At 41.0% G+C, this 15,513-nt stretch overlaps 1 protein-coding gene across 13 annotated transcripts in view; it reads left to right on the forward strand.

Moving 5' to 3' along the window:
* The window catches only part of LOC120405177 (sodium/hydrogen exchanger 10-like), a 195,040-nt gene that overhangs the window by 147,787 nt on the left and 31,740 nt on the right, over positions 1–15,513 (forward strand). For 12 of the 13 annotated variants that reach the window (XM_039538539.1, XM_039538536.1, XM_039538534.1 and 9 more), the window contains one exon: positions 3,394–3,492. In XM_039538539.1, coding sequence (XP_039394473.1) covers positions 3,394–3,492 — 99 coding nt within the window. Of the gene's footprint in view, positions 1–3,393; positions 3,493–8,465; positions 8,582–15,513 lie in introns of those variants that run through there. The other variant, XM_039538546.1, reaches the window with a different exon arrangement.

Below are 15,513 nucleotides of genomic sequence, written 5' to 3' on the forward strand. Positions count from 1 at the left end.
GGGGAAAGCAAGCCCAGTTGTACCTCATTTCCTTCCTACCACCCATGGCAGCAAAACTGAACCTCAGCATTGTCCATCTGCATCTTTGTGTACTGTGTGCTACAATTAGAGTTAGTTAGTCGTTAGACTAGCTAGTTAGTTGCTAGTTAGATAGTAGTGTATATTAGTGTTTTTACCCATTGGCACAACTGTTCCCCCCCCCAAATTATAGTCAGATATTTAGATTTACCCTAGACCCCACACCTTTCCTTCCCCATTCAGGGGCTTTAGCAAAATGGCAGAACTGAAATCCCCTGTATTCAAAGCCTGCTCTCTTGTGAAGCTTTAGTAAATGTCACTTAATGACAGACACCCTGTTGGCTCCCCTTTTTTGTCTAGGAGAGGGATAAATTCCTGAGCAATATTCCATATATTGCTCCTTCTCTAAGTGAACTCAGAAAGCTAGAGAAGCCCACCTAAAATTATTCCTCCTGGAGCACTCAATGCAAGCTTCCTCAGACACTGGAAGGAAGGACACAGCTAAAGCTCAGGCTTCCAGTCAGTCCCTCTCCATGAGCGCCCTGGTGAGCTGACATTCCACCTGAGCTCTTGGGCTATACTCACCAAGAGGCCCCAGTCATCTGCCTTCATTTTGGCATCACTTACCTCTGATAGAGATAGAAAGGAGCACTGCTCCAGCTTTGAGCAGAGGCGTAGGACACCTCCTCTGGTACCTGCCAAGTCAAGACACAAATCATCAAACATCCGACTTATCTTGGACTCCACTATCAAAGCGCCAACAGCCTAGAAAGATTTCCTCTGGTGCCCAGTACCAACTATCAAGAGAGCACCAGTGGTACCCACTAAGTCTGCTCACCACTTTCTCTCAGCACTAACTTCAGTACCCAGCACCTCCAAGAGAACTGATACAAGGTACCAAGTCCCTTCACCCAGTATCAGGGTCATAGCCATGGACCAGGAGAAGTTGAAGTGGGAGGAACCTCCCAAATCTACACCCACAGAGAAAGACCTGAATAATGCCTATCTTTTCAGGTGGAAATTATTTTCATTTGGCAGCCTCCAAATGCACATGGCTAACTACTAAAACCTTCTCTCCAAACAGAACTACCTGAATTGGTATAAACTGTCTCAATTTGTGATAATCACTCAAAGAAGAAATAATGTTTACCTACCTTATAGTAAATGTGGCTCTTTGAAATGTGTTGGTCACATGCATTCCACAACCCATCCTCTTCCTCCCCCACTACTACAAAGTCCTTCTCTTCTGGTATCCTGTATTGTTGAAGGAACTGAGTGGGGCCCATTATGCCCTTGAGTATGGGGTGAAAGGACATCTAGAAGGCATGGCCCCAGCCCAATACTACTGGCCAAAAGAATCCAATCTTGCACACACAGAGTGCATGTACACCAAGAATGGAATTCACATGGGCAACACATCTTGAAGAACTACATTTACTGTAAGGTAAAGAACCATTTTTTGCTGAACACATGCACTGAAAATAAACAGCTCTAATTTTAATCCACAGAACACTGGCATTATGTTCTCGTCTAGTTCAGCAGGTCTTAAATTTGTTGGACGTCTGTGGGAAGCTGGCAAGTCACAAGTTAGTGCTTCTCCTCATTTCCAGCTACTCCTACAAATGTCCACATATTGCATTAAAGACAGCTAAAATACCTAAATACTGTCTTACTTTAACTTTCCATATAAACAAATGCTTTAGTTGCCACGGGGGTTCTATATGATTGTGAACAAGTAGGAAATGTGTCCATGAGACAATCCTTCTATTAAGGTGTGTCCACATTGAAAATTTTCAGAACCTCTGTCCTAGAGTGATTCTCCTCCTGTTGTGCCCTGTTTCCCACTTCTGCCTATGCCTCACCTCTTCCTTGTGTTGAGAACCAATATCCGGGAAAGACATAGGATCTGGAGAAACTGATATGGTACTCAGCATCCAGGAAGGTGACAATGAGATGTGTCAGCAGCATGGGGTGGCTGGCTTACTGGAAAGGGGGAAGGATTTTCCAGTGCTCGTTGTAGAGTCAGGAGAGGATGAGGAAGTTAGAAGAGACATAGTAGGGAGAGAATAGGGAAGGAATGCTCTTGCTATTAAAGGAAGGGGATGGAAACTAGTTATATTTGAGTTCTCACAATTTAGAACCCTTTCAAGGATATGGCAGTTCACAACTTAGAACTCTCAGGACAAGATACTTCTCATGGTTAAAATGGAAACTTTCACATGACAGTTTCTTTTGGTGCACATTTTTTTATTTTTACTTGTAAAGAGTGCAGATTACAGCGACTGCTTCTGAGTTGAGTATGCCAGAGAAGTGTCAAACAAAATGTCCCTTCCCCCCCTGCATACCAACAACACACATTCAGCATTCATACGGATTGTCTAAAAATGATAAACTCTGATGAAAATGTAAAAGATAGGGTGATCATACAACCTGAGTTAACCAGGACAGCCATGAAGCCCCAGTGTCCCAAGAATTTCTTTCAGGGCACCTGAAGTGTTCCAGTTTTTCATTTCATCAAGCAAACCATTTGTTTGTTTGTTTATAAGTTCAAAATGTTCAAATGTTATACCAAATACAATTTGTTCTGTGTTTACCAGGAACTTAGTTTAGTGGAATAATGTATGTTCAGTATAAAGAACAGGTTTGGGATGAAAAGTTGAATGAATGTAGATGCTATCAAAGCTATTTTTTGTCAGTGACATTTGTTCAATGTTTCAGAATAAACTCATTCAGAACTCTAATTTGCTTGGAAAAAAATCCTCCACTCTGAAAAATATGCACAAGTTGCTATTGCATTGGAAACTGGCAATAACAACACCATCATGCATTTTAAACAAAAATGTACTTTTTACTTTAGTATGAGTATCCTGTGACCCTAAAAAATAACCATATAAAAGTAACTTGATTTTTTACTTTGAAAATAGGGTTCTCTTAATGAGAGATCTGTTACACTTCAAGTGTTCGCCTTATGCCTTACATAACCCCCTAGCAACATAAAAACATAATTAAAAAGACAAGTGTTGATTTTTTTGGTGGTTTCTATGTTTAAGTTAAAAATTATTTTAGAATATAACTATCATCTTCCTTTAAATAATCACGATCAATATTTGTCATGTTTTGGCCTCTGTCGTTACTTTCCTGAAGGGAAGTTGCAATTTAATGACAATAAATGTTAGTGCAGTATTGGTCAGCATTGTTTGTTTTGTGATTATTTGGGGGAAAAAACTCTACTCTGAAACATTCTAATAAAATCTAAAAATCCATCATTACTATTATATTTGTTGTTTTGTCGTTGAATGCTCAGAAGTGTGATAGGTGCTATACTTTCTGTACTGTTTGGTTTAAACTTACAATGAATCTACTTGTGGTTTTTAGAAAAGAGCAAGGATCCTTTGTTATGACTATGGAGACATTATATGTGAGGAACATGAAATGCCAGAAGGAATCCACCTAATTATTTCCGGGATGACAAAGGTAAGTTTTATGTTTACTGCTCAAAATGTTTTGTTAAATTTCCAGTTGGTAGTCTCAAGGGAAATAAAATGCTGGAGATATCCTTTTAAACTCTATTTGAAAATTTTCAAAGTTCACCTTAATTAAATTGTCTTCCTAGATCTTGGAATTGTGTCCCCGCCACGTGAACACTGGAATAATTAATAGCAGTTTGTCTTGTTGAGGCTGTGCATTTCAATGCATGCTCAATGATGTCGAAAGGTTATAAAAACACAATAGGTTCTACATGCTAAATTCCTATTTTTTCCGTCTGCCAACAAATCTTACACCTGCTGGTCTTGTTATTATTCCCTTTCAGAAGTCAGGTTTTTCTGCTTACTTAGAAGTTAGTACTAACCGTTCCTGGGTAAGGAGCACTCTTCCAAGGGGTATATAGCTTGTACCACCTTTTCAGCTGAGAGTTGAGGAGCTCCCCTACTGCTGAGGTCTTCAAATCTGACCAAATGAGCAATCTTAAAATGCTCTCTAGAGTTTCCTTAGCCTCTAAAAAGTGTATGTAAAAATCATAATGTGTTTTTTTAAATCAATTTATAACAGTGTGTCCTTAAAATTATAGAGAAGGGCTATATCCTTTAGTATGTCATTATGATATCCTGTCATCTCCACTTCCTTTTTCAGGGAAATCTTCTCATGAGAATTTACTGAGGCAGAAGTTGCCTTCACAAGGTTTTGCAAATAAAAGAACATGTTCCATCCTCTCATAAGATCAGGGAGTTTTATCCTAGGTATTTTCTCATGCAAAGAAATGTTGGGGACTTTTGCAGATACTTGATCTAAGACAGGGGTGGGCAAACTATGGCCTGTGGGCCAGATCCAGCCCCCCAGCCATTTTAATCTGGCCCTCGAGCTCCCACTGGGGAGTGGGGTCTGGGACTTACCCCACTCTGGTGCTCCAGCCAGACAGCAGTGTCAGGGGCTGCTCTGCATGGCTCCTGGAAGCAGCGGCATCTTCCCCCTCTGGCTCCTATGCATAGGGGCAGCCAGGGGGCTCCAGTCTGCACGCTGCCCCTATCCCAAGTGCCACCCCCTCAGCTCCCATTGGCTGGGACTGACAGCCAATGGAAGCTGCAGGGGCGGTGCCTGAGGATGGGGCAGCCCACAGCAGAGCCACCTGGCCGTGCCTCCATGTAGGAGCCAGAGGGGGGTCATGCCGCTGCTTCCCGGAGCTGCTTGAGATAAGCGCTGCCCCAAGCCTGCACCCCCGAGCCACCCCCAACCCCCTGCCCCAACCCTGATCCCCCTCCCCCCTCCAAACCTTCTTGCATCCCAAATCCCTCATCACCAGCCCCACCCCCAAAGTCTGCACCCCAGCCAGAGCCCTCACCCCACCATTCTCCCCAACCCCCTGCCCCAGCCCTGATTCCCCTCCCACCCTCTGACCCCTGGGTCCCAGCCAAGAGCACCCTCCTACACCCTAGAGTCTGCACCTCCAGCCGGAGACCTCACCTCCTACCCCACACTCTACCCCCTAACCCAAAGCATCCTCCTGCACCCTGAACTCATTTCTGGCCCCACCTCAGAACCCGCACTCCCAACTAGAACCCTCCCCCCTCCCACACCCCAACCCCAGTTTTGTGAGCATTCATGGCTCGCCATATAATTTCTATACTGAGATGTGGCCCTCGCGCCAAAAAGTTTGCCCACCCCTGATCTAAGAAGTCTCAGCAGGTTCCTTCAAAAACAAATAAATAAAAATTATTCCTATATGGTGACCCTTCGTATCAAGCCTGTAAGCTTCCTCAGAATTCACTTTCAGGATACCTTTCCTCTCAACCTAATAAAGGAATCTCACAGGAAATATTTTAGATTTTATTAGTGTAATGATCAATGCAGTTGCTCTTTAGTTTTAGAATCATAGAAATGTAGGACTCAAAGGGACCTTGATAGATCGTGTAGTCCAGTCTCCTGCACTAAGGCGGGACTAAGTTTTATCTAGACCATCCCTAACAGGTTTTTGTTTGACCTGTTCTTAAAAACCTCTAATGACAGTGAATGCACAACATCTTTAGATAATTTGTTCCAGTACTTAGTTACCCTTATTGTGTCTAACCTAAAACTCCCTTGCTACAACGTAAGCCTATTACTTCTTGTCCTCTTTTCAGCAGTTAAGGAGAACAATTTATCATCGTCCTCTTTATAACAATTTTTTAAGTACTTGAAGACTCTTGCCATGTCCCCCTTCAGTCTTTGCTTCTTTAGATTAAACAAATCCAATTTTTTCAATCTTTTCTCATAGTCTCATTTTCCTAAACCTTTAATCATATTTGTTACTCTCCTCTGGACTTTCTGCAGTTTGTCCATATCTTTCCCAAAATGTGGTGCCCAACACTGCACAGTGCTCTAGCTGAGGCCTTATCAGTGCTGAGTAGAGTGGAAGAATTACTCCTCTCGTCTTGCTTGCAACACCTGCTAATATATCCCATAATGATGTTCACTTTTTTGTTTGCAATAGTATTACATTGTTGACTCTCATTTAGTTGGTGATCCACTATAACCTCCAGATCTTTTTGTGCAGTACTGCTTCCTAGGTAGTCATTTCCCATTTTGTATGTGTGCAATTGATTATTCCTTCCAGGGCCACCCGGGGGCGGGGGCAAGTGGGGCAATTTGCCCCGGGCCCCAGAGGGCCCCCCACGAGAATATAGTATTCTGTAGTATTACAACTTTTTTTTTTATGTAAGGGGCCCCTGAAATTGCTTTGCCCCAGGCCCCCTGAATCATCTGGGCAGCCCTGATTCCTTCCTAAGAGTGATACTTTATATTTTTCCTTATTGAATTTCATCCTATTTATTTCCAGCCATTTTTCTAGTTTGTCAAGATCATTTAGAATTCTAACCCCGTCCTCCAAACTGCTTGCAATCCCTCCCAGATTGGTATCATCCTAAAACTTTATAAGTATACCCTCTATACCATTATCCAAATCAATGATGAAGATACTAAATAGAGCCAGACCCTACACAGATCCCTGTGGGACCCACTCAATATGCCCTTCCAGCTTGACTATGAACTATTGATAACTGCTCTCTGAGTATGCTTTTCCAATCAGTTGTGTTATAGTAAGTTCATCTAGACTGCATTTCCCTAGTTTGCTTATGAGAAAGTCATGTGGTTGTCACGGAGTCACCAGGGCGATGCTCTGGAACTACTCCATATGAAGCCAGTCAGGACTCGGTGGGAGCCTCCTCTCTCTGAGCATACTGTTGCCAGGGCAAGAAGCTTACACAGCTTTGACCTTCCTGGGTCTGACCTCGAATCATTTAGCATCCCCTTCCACACCATGCGCTTCCCACAGCAAGTCCACCTGGGCAGGGCTCCTGGGGAAGCCAGAGGGCTCTGCAGTCAGCAGTGACTCTCAGCCAGCATGTAGAACAGAAGAGTTTATTAGTAGACAGGAACACAGCATAGAACAGAGCTTGTTAGCATGGAAATCAGTTACTTTCAGCCAAGTCTATTTTGGGGAGTGCTGGGTCAGAAGCCCAGGATTCCCCCCTCTTCCAGTCCCACCCCAAGCAGACTGCCAGCTTCCAGCGACCCGACCTCAGATATCCCCGTTGCTCCTCCTCCTTGTCTTTGTTTCACTTCCCAGGCAAAGAGTCACCTGGTCGCATCCCCCTTCTGGGTTTCAGGTTACAAAGGGCACCAGTCATAGCATAGGTGCAGGCAAATGGAGCAGCCTCACCTGCCCCAGGGGTCTGAGCAAAAGTCACACACCGCTATTCCCACCACCAAGGTGTTGGTGCAGCACACAGGGAAACGGAGACATACACAGTATTCATGCAAAACAGTAAAACTCACATAGGCTCAACAGTAAGACTCATACAACATAACAAGGGAAAATCCCCATTTTGTCACAGTGAAATAGTATAAAAAACCTTACTAAATTTTAGATATATCCCATCTACTGCTTCTCCCCTATCCACAAGGCTTGTTACCCTGTCAAAGAAGAATATTAGGTTGGTTTGACATCATTTGTTCTTGACAAATCCATGTTGATTGTTACTTATCACCTTATTATACTGTAGGTGCTTACAATTTGATTAGTTACTCCATTATGTTTCTGGGTACTGAAGTTAAGCTGATGGGTCTATAATTCCCTGGGTTGTCCTTATTCTCCATTTTATAGATAGATAGGTGCTATATTTGCCATTTTCCAGTCCTCTGGGATAGAATCATAGAAGATTAGAGTTGGAAGATACCTCAGGAGGTCATCTAGTTCAACCCCCTGCTCAAAGAAGTACCAACTCCAAGTAAATCTCTCCCATTCTCCATGAGTTCTCAAAGATAATCGCTAATGGCTCAGAAATCTTTTCAGCCAGTTCTCTGAGTATTTTAGGATGTATTTTGTCAGACCCTGCCAATTTGAAGACATCTAACTTGTCTAAGGCCTTGTCTTCAAGTACAACTATAGTGGAGCAGCTGCACCACTGTAGTACTTTAGTGAAGACACTACTACTAATCAACTTCCCTGAGAGGCAGTAGCTAAGTCAACAGGAGAAGCTCTCCCATCGACATAGCACAATCTACCTGAGGGAGTTAAGTCTGTATAACTATGTTGCTCGAGATGTTGATTTTTCATCCCCCCCCCCCCCCGAGCAATATAGTTATACCGATATAGGTCTGTAGTGTAGACCTGGCCTAAGTAATTCTTAACTTGTTCTTTCCCTATTTTAGCCTCAGATCCTACCACATTTACACTGATGTTCAGTATGTTAGTTGTTCAATCACTGCTAACCTTTTTGGTGAAAACTGAAATAAATAAGGCATTTACCACTTCAGCCATTGCTGCATTTTTTGTTATTGTGTTTCCCTTCTCATTGAGTAATGGGTCTACTCTGTCCATGGTCTTTCTCTTGCTCCTAATGTATTTGTAAAATGTTTTCTTGTTGCCCTTTATGTCCCTAGCTAATTTAATCTCATGTTGTGCCTTGGTTTAGTGGATATACTCCAGTCTTTCTCTCTCGGAAAGATTGCCTTACCAGTGAGTGAAGTGATTATGGATCCAGCAAAAGAGATGTGGTAAACACCAACCATAATGACCCCAACGTCCCATAAGGTGGACAAAAATACCAAGTCCCACCTAAAAGGGCTGAATTCTTCTATACCCATCTGGTGCACTTCTCATTCACGGTGATGGTAGGCTCCATTTGCAGGCTCCATTTACCCTAAATAATTTAATAAGGCAAATTAAATAAACTAGAAAAAAGCAGAAATATGCCTGGCAGACAGCTAGCTTACTAGTTTTCTTTTATAATTGAATAACAATTATCAAATGAACCTTGTATGTACTGAAAAAGCAAGAAACATTATGGAGTATTAAAATACTTATATCTGTTGTGTATTAGATATCTTCTGTCTTGAAAAGGTAAACGGTGTATATTAGCACTTTAAGAGCAAAAGATTCTATTAGAATAGTGCATTTGTTGTATAGTGCTCTTAGAAGAATTCAGATTTCTAATCAGTATTCTCTAATTTAAAATAACCACTTCTGTAAATGTCTCAGTAGTAATGACGTGATGTTAACACTTGTCTCAATTATGTATTTGGATAACACTGGGAAAAATTAGGAATAATTATTTTTATTTTATTCCCACCCCATTTTTTATCTCTCTCTCCTCAGATTTTTGTTTTATTTTTATTATTTTCATTGTCAATTGCTATAGCATCTGCCACCATAGACTACTTAAATTTAAATAAATACATAAAGTACTTAATGTGGATGGTCAAAATGTTGGCCACCTCTTACTGAGAAAAACAGAGCCTTGCATTCATGTCAGTAGTCAGCTATGCTGACGCCATTCCCTGAAAGTTATGAAATTTAGGTTCTGGTGGATAGTTAGAGGAAGGGAGCTCCATAATCAGGGATACAGAGAGCACACTGCTGCTGATTCTAGAAATTTCTATTCTGAGAACTGATAGCAAAAATGTCCTAAATGATCTCTCATTTAGGGCTTTAAAGGTCATATCTGATGTCTTGAATTATATTTAGAAGTAATTGGATATCTGAGCACAGATAATTGCAGTAAAAAGTTTTTGCCTTCATAGTTATAGACACCGCTGTAGAGTCAAGAAAAAATATCTATGAAATTCACACACACCCTCCAAAAAATATGAAAAAAAACTGGGTTTTTTTTTGGTTTTGTTTTTTGTATAAAGAAAATGACATCAAACCTCAGTATGCTAAAATGCCTCATATTCTGATTTCCTGCAGGAAAACTCTGAGTACAGGTTGCAAACCCCCTGCAAAGAAATACATAAAGCAACTACTTGATCAAACATTCACACTTTCACAAAATAATACAAAATTGACTTCATGGTGTTCTGTGACATTGCCTTCACGAGTAGGATTTTCCCAGTCATTAATAGCTCCCCACTCACCCATTCAAATTTGCTCTGTAAAGTTATTCCTGAAGATTTTATGTTCCCAGTCTGAGAGAGAGAGTGTGTATGTATTTTTATTAAATGCTTGCAAAAACCCAATTGTGAAGATTAGCAGACCAGACTGTCTGAGAATAGCAGATAAATCAAAACACAAATTTCTAATTACCATGCTCATAAATGTCCCAATCTCTGGTCTGGGGAAAGCATTAAAACTTATTCCTGATCATGACAACAGTGTTTAATCTTTGGGAAAAGAGTCAAGTTTGGCAAAAATGGTTCATTTTTTTTATATTCAATTTAAGGTTTAGTTAAGTATTTCTGCAGCTCTGGGAAAAATCATTCTGTTAGGACTCTGGACATAGGATTGATTTAGGCCCTACAGGGCTCAGTCAGAGGACTGCAGCTGTTTCCACTATGTTACAGAAAGAAGACCCTGTATGTGAGGACCATCAAATGAGACTGTTACTAGGAAGGAAACTTAGGAAGTAACCTGAAAGTTAATTTGTGGACCACAAGAGTTAGAGAAAAGGCTGGAAAAGCTTAAATTGCTATCAACTCCCATCTGCCTGCTATGACACTTTTTTCATCATAAAATATAACATTCTTCAATGTTCTACTTGATGGGTTTTTTAATCATATCTAAAGTGTGTGTGTGTGTGAGAGAGAGAGAGAAACATGAATAGTGCTTAAAATATGGCTTAAAAGAGAAGTGCAAAGATTTGGATTCTCCCTATTGGATGCTCTGAAGAACTCCCTGGTGTGTGGGGGGAGCCCACCAGCAATTACGCTGTACAATTTTGCTTGTGGGGAAGACAAATCAGCAGTAGCTCCTCTAAAAGATCCTTGTAGTTTTTACATGGAAAATGGCCTTTTTCAAAGGTCTTGTCTAAACTGGTGGTGATGTGTAAGGTACATGTAGCTTTATGCCACAGTAAAAAAAAAAAAAAAAAAAAAAAAAAAAAAAAAAGCAGGCTTGTCCACACTGTGGTGTATAGCTACCCATGATAGTGAAAGGTTCTGGCAGGGGGGAGACAGCGGGGACTGCCAGAGCCTTTCCTTGCTGCCTTTCCTTGCTGGAGTCTTTCCCTGTGGCATAGAGAGGCTCCAGTGGCAGGGATGCAGTGGTACACTACTCTGCTAAAAACAGTAGTGGGAACAATAGTAGTGGGAATATCAATAGTGTGAACATTGGTTGTGTAGAGAACTATGTAGGGTATATATCCTAAGGTTCTAATGTGTCTTTACTCTACTTGCCTAAGTAGTGCCTCATTGTTTATGCTGTTGTTTATACCCATGCTAGGTTGGCATGCAGTGTATGTACTCTACATGCCACCATAAATGTAGACATAGCCCTAAAGTCCATCCTAGTAATGGAAGAATTAGTCTGCAGCTGTTCATCTAGGAAATATTCTGTTGCTGTTGGGGCCCATAGATAAGCAGAAATAAGAGTAGAGTAGCAGATAGTACAATTCATCAGGAAGGCAAGAACAAGAAGGATCTTGGGGCAGGGGGAGTTGTTCATCTGAGAGTGGGGCTATGATTGGCTAACCCACGATGGGACCAAACAAATGATGGGATGTCCTTGTCCTTGCATAGAAGTTCAGGACTGAGGTGAAGTTGGGATACAGAGAGACCTGAGAAGCAGGGTGAATTGTGAGAGAAAAAAATGCAAAAAATTGTTACAAATTAGTTTATATTGCTTCAAGTTTAGTGAGCTGGAAGTGAAATAAGTTGAGATATCTGCAGTGTTTGTAAATTGGCTAGTAATGGTTTGCTGATTATTATTTTAAAATTATTTTAAGTTGTTTTTCAGTTCTCTAATCCTCTTAGGATCTTTGCTTGACTAGGAGAACGTGATACTTAACAGAGACTCTCCAGGACCTGTTCAAAGATAGCTAAATCATTTCCCGGCATGGTAGGGGAAGGAGGTTCAGAAGTAACTTTAGTACTTTTGCTCCATTATTCTGCAGGAGCTGTGAACATCACAAAGATAATTCTTTTGGTTTCCAAGGCAAAGTGAGAGTATGTTCTTTTCTCAAGGCCTGATCCCAAACCCAGTAAAGTCAATGGAAAGACTCCTATTAACTAAATTAGGGTTTGGATCAAGTCTTCAGAGCACTGCCTGGCAATCGCTGGAACCATGCTGTAGCTATACGTAAGGCAATGGAGTGAAGGACAATATTAGGGCTTTTATAGAAAAAATGGCAACCCTGTAGAATGATCAGGGTTGAAAAACTGAGGACTCCATTTGGCTGATAATTTTCTGCACTGATGACTGTTTTGAGGAAGTTGTACAGTTATATCTTATGATTAAAATGTATTTCATACGTGTGACCAGGGCCGGCTCCAGGCAGCAGCCAAGGAAGCAGGTGCTTGGAGTGGCCAATGGGAAGGGGCGGCATGTCCGGGTCTTCGGCGGCAATTCAATGACGGGTCCCTCAGTCCCTCTTGGAGCGAAGAACCCACTGCCGAATGGCAGAGCTGCTGCTAAACTGCTGCTGATTGCGGCTTTATCTTTTCTTTTCTTTTTTTATTTTCGCTTTGCTGCTTGGGGTGGCAAAGAAGCTGGAGCTGGCCCTGCGTGTGACAAATTAATCTCTTTAATGTTTGAGTTTTTAAATCAAAATTATGCCTGGATCTAGTAAAAAATATCAGGTGACTTTATAGTGTTTTTAGGGGGGCTATATTTGTATGACTACTAATATTAAGATTTTTTTAAAGCTATGTTAGGAATAAGTACATTAAAAAACCTGTACTAATGGTGAAACTGACCAGATCAAACCACTTCTCTTTTGTCTAATAATATATGTAAATTGTTTTTGATTAACTACTTCATAGTGCTTTATAGAACATCCATATTCATGTTAAATTTTTTAGTAATTTTAGCACATTGCAACCCATAACAGTCATTACTGTTGTTTCTGAACACCGAATAAAATTTTGCTCTTTGAAGTGGCATTTTTGCTTTTTCTGATATTCAGCTTAAATGCTAGAAATAGCCAGATCATTTTCTTTTCCATGATTTGTGTGTCAGAAATCTTTCAGAATTTTTTAATGTATCCTACAAGAGCATTTATTTTTCTGTCACTTATCTATTTAGCCCACAGTTAGAAAATGACATTCATAGTTATAAAAATGAAATTTACTCATTTTATGTATATTTATGGTTAGCTTGCTTATTTTATTTGCATTTTTATTTCCTTGTTACTTCCTATTTGAAGAATGTATGTGATATGTAGGGAAATTTTCATGAGATCCAAACCATTTAAATATTTAGAGGTATTTAAAATATATTTGTATTATACTTCTGTAAATTGAAACCTTTAAGAAATGTGGTTTGTGCCAACTAAGAAGTTTTGTGGGCTGCATGAGGGTATCCATAAACACATGGATCCTTTTTCAAAACAGTATTTGTTAAATGAAGTATTCATTCATGGAATATTTGAAACCACTAAATACCGAAATGTTTCATTTGTCTGCAAGCTTGTTCTTCTATAGGCAATGTGAGGAGGGTTCATCTCTGTACTTTTCTGTTTATCTTGAATACATTTTGAATACTGCCTGCAGATGTGGTTTCCCCATCTAAAAAAAAATGTACTGGAGTTGGAAAAGGTTCAGAAAAGGGCAACAAAAATTATTAGAGGTATGGACAGCTTCCATATGAGGAGAGATTAATAAGATTGGGACTTTTCAGCTTGGACAAGAGACAACTAAGGGGGGATATGACAGAGATCTATAGAATCATGACGGGTGTGGAGAAAGTAAATAAAGAAGTGTTATTTACTCCTCATAATGCAAGAACTAGGGGTCACCAAATTAAATTAATAGGCAGCAGGTTTAAAACAAACAAAAGGAAGCATTTCTTCACACAACGCACAATCAACCCGTGGAACTCTTTGCCAGAGGATGTTGTGAAGGCCAAGACTATAACAGGGTTCAAAAAAGAACTAGATAAATTAATGGAGAACAGGTCCATCAATTTATATTAGCCAGGATGGGCAGGGCTGGTGTCCCTAGCCTCTGTTACCTGTTCTGTTCATTCCCTCTGGGGCACCTGGCATTGACGACTGTCGGAAGACAGGATACTTGCCTAAATGGACCTTTGGTCTGACCCAGTATGGCCATTCTTATGTTCTTTTCCTTTTCTGTAAAGAGCCATTTTCCAGGTACAGTATTTTATTTATTGTTCTATTTTGATTGAATTTATGTAGATGTTCAAGTCCAGCATGTTAGTCTAAATGTCTTAACCACTCAATAGCTGAGGGAAGGGCGCTGTGCAAGTCTGAGGGAACAATGCAGCCCTTGTCGATGGATGCAGACTTGGAAGTATATGGTGTACTTCTTCTAACTGCCACAATGGCAAAGGCCCTACTTACAGTCATTTGCAGCATATCTGATCAGTCTACATCTGAAACAACCGAGCTTTGTCTATAGATGGCGATGGTGTGGAAGATTAAAATCAGAGGGCTGGACTGTTGCATTGGTCACAAGATTGGCATTGGCTATTTGAAGCTTGTTCTTGCCAGCTGCAGGTGACATATGGTGTATGGAAAGCTGAGGACCGGTTGGGAGGGGTCAAGGAACTGCCAAAGGAGAAGGGGGCCACCCAGACCCACAGGACTTGAAGGCTCCCCTAGAAGAGACTGTTCAGCTAGGATCCCCTCAGGACTGATTGGGCCTCGAGCAGTGGTCACTGTGAGGATCAAAGGTGCAGAATGTAAAGCAGTGCTTGACACTGGATCACAAGGGACTATTATATTGCAGCCATTCTACCAACTGATGTGTAGGCACCTGCTATTACTCCTGGGGGAATTCTGCACCAAAAAATCACCAAATCCCCTCTGTCTAATAGTAATGTAGCTAGTATTGACCCTTTACTTCTAGTTCTTCTTCGAGTGCTGTCCCTGTGGGTACTCCAATTCAGTGCCATTGATCAGAGATTTTCTGTAGAAGTGACTGGTCGGGCCATGCATGTGCCATAGCTGTCTTGCGGCGCCATTGGAGTCTTGTTCAGCGTGCGCACAGCCCGACCCCCTCAGTTTCTTCTCAACCATCCTCAACTGAAGACGGAGCTCAGGGCAGTGCGACAGCTTCTCCCTCAGAGATAACAAAAAATAGAATCATAGGACTGGAAGGGACCTTGAGAGGTCTTCTAGTCCAGTCCTCTGCACTCATGGCAGGACTAAGTATTATCTAGACCATCCCTGACAGGTGTTTGTCTAACCTGCTCTTAAAAATCTCCAATGATGGAGATTCCACAACCTCTCTAGGCAATTTATTGCAGTGCTTAACCACCCTGACAATTAGGAAGTTTTTCTTAATGTCCAATCTAAACCGCCCTTGCTGCAATTTAAGCCCATTGCTTCTTGTCCTGTCCTCAGAGGTTAAGAAAAACAATTTTTTCCCTCCTCCTTGTAACAACCTTTTACGTACTTGAAAACTGTTATGTCCCCCTCAGTCTTCTCTTTTCCAGACTAAACAAACCCAATTTTTTCAATCTTCCCTCATAGGTCATGTTTGAGACCTTTTAAATAGATTTTTTTCCTTAGCTAAATAGTTAATTAGTTTGTGGTGTTTAAAAAAAAATAACTTTTCTTCCTTCCC

The sequence above is a fragment of the Mauremys reevesii genome, linkage group 4, assembly GCF_016161935.1.
Source record: "Mauremys reevesii isolate NIE-2019 linkage group 4, ASM1616193v1, whole genome shotgun sequence".
NCBI classification, from domain to species: Eukaryota; Metazoa; Chordata; order Testudines; family Geoemydidae; genus Mauremys; species Mauremys reevesii.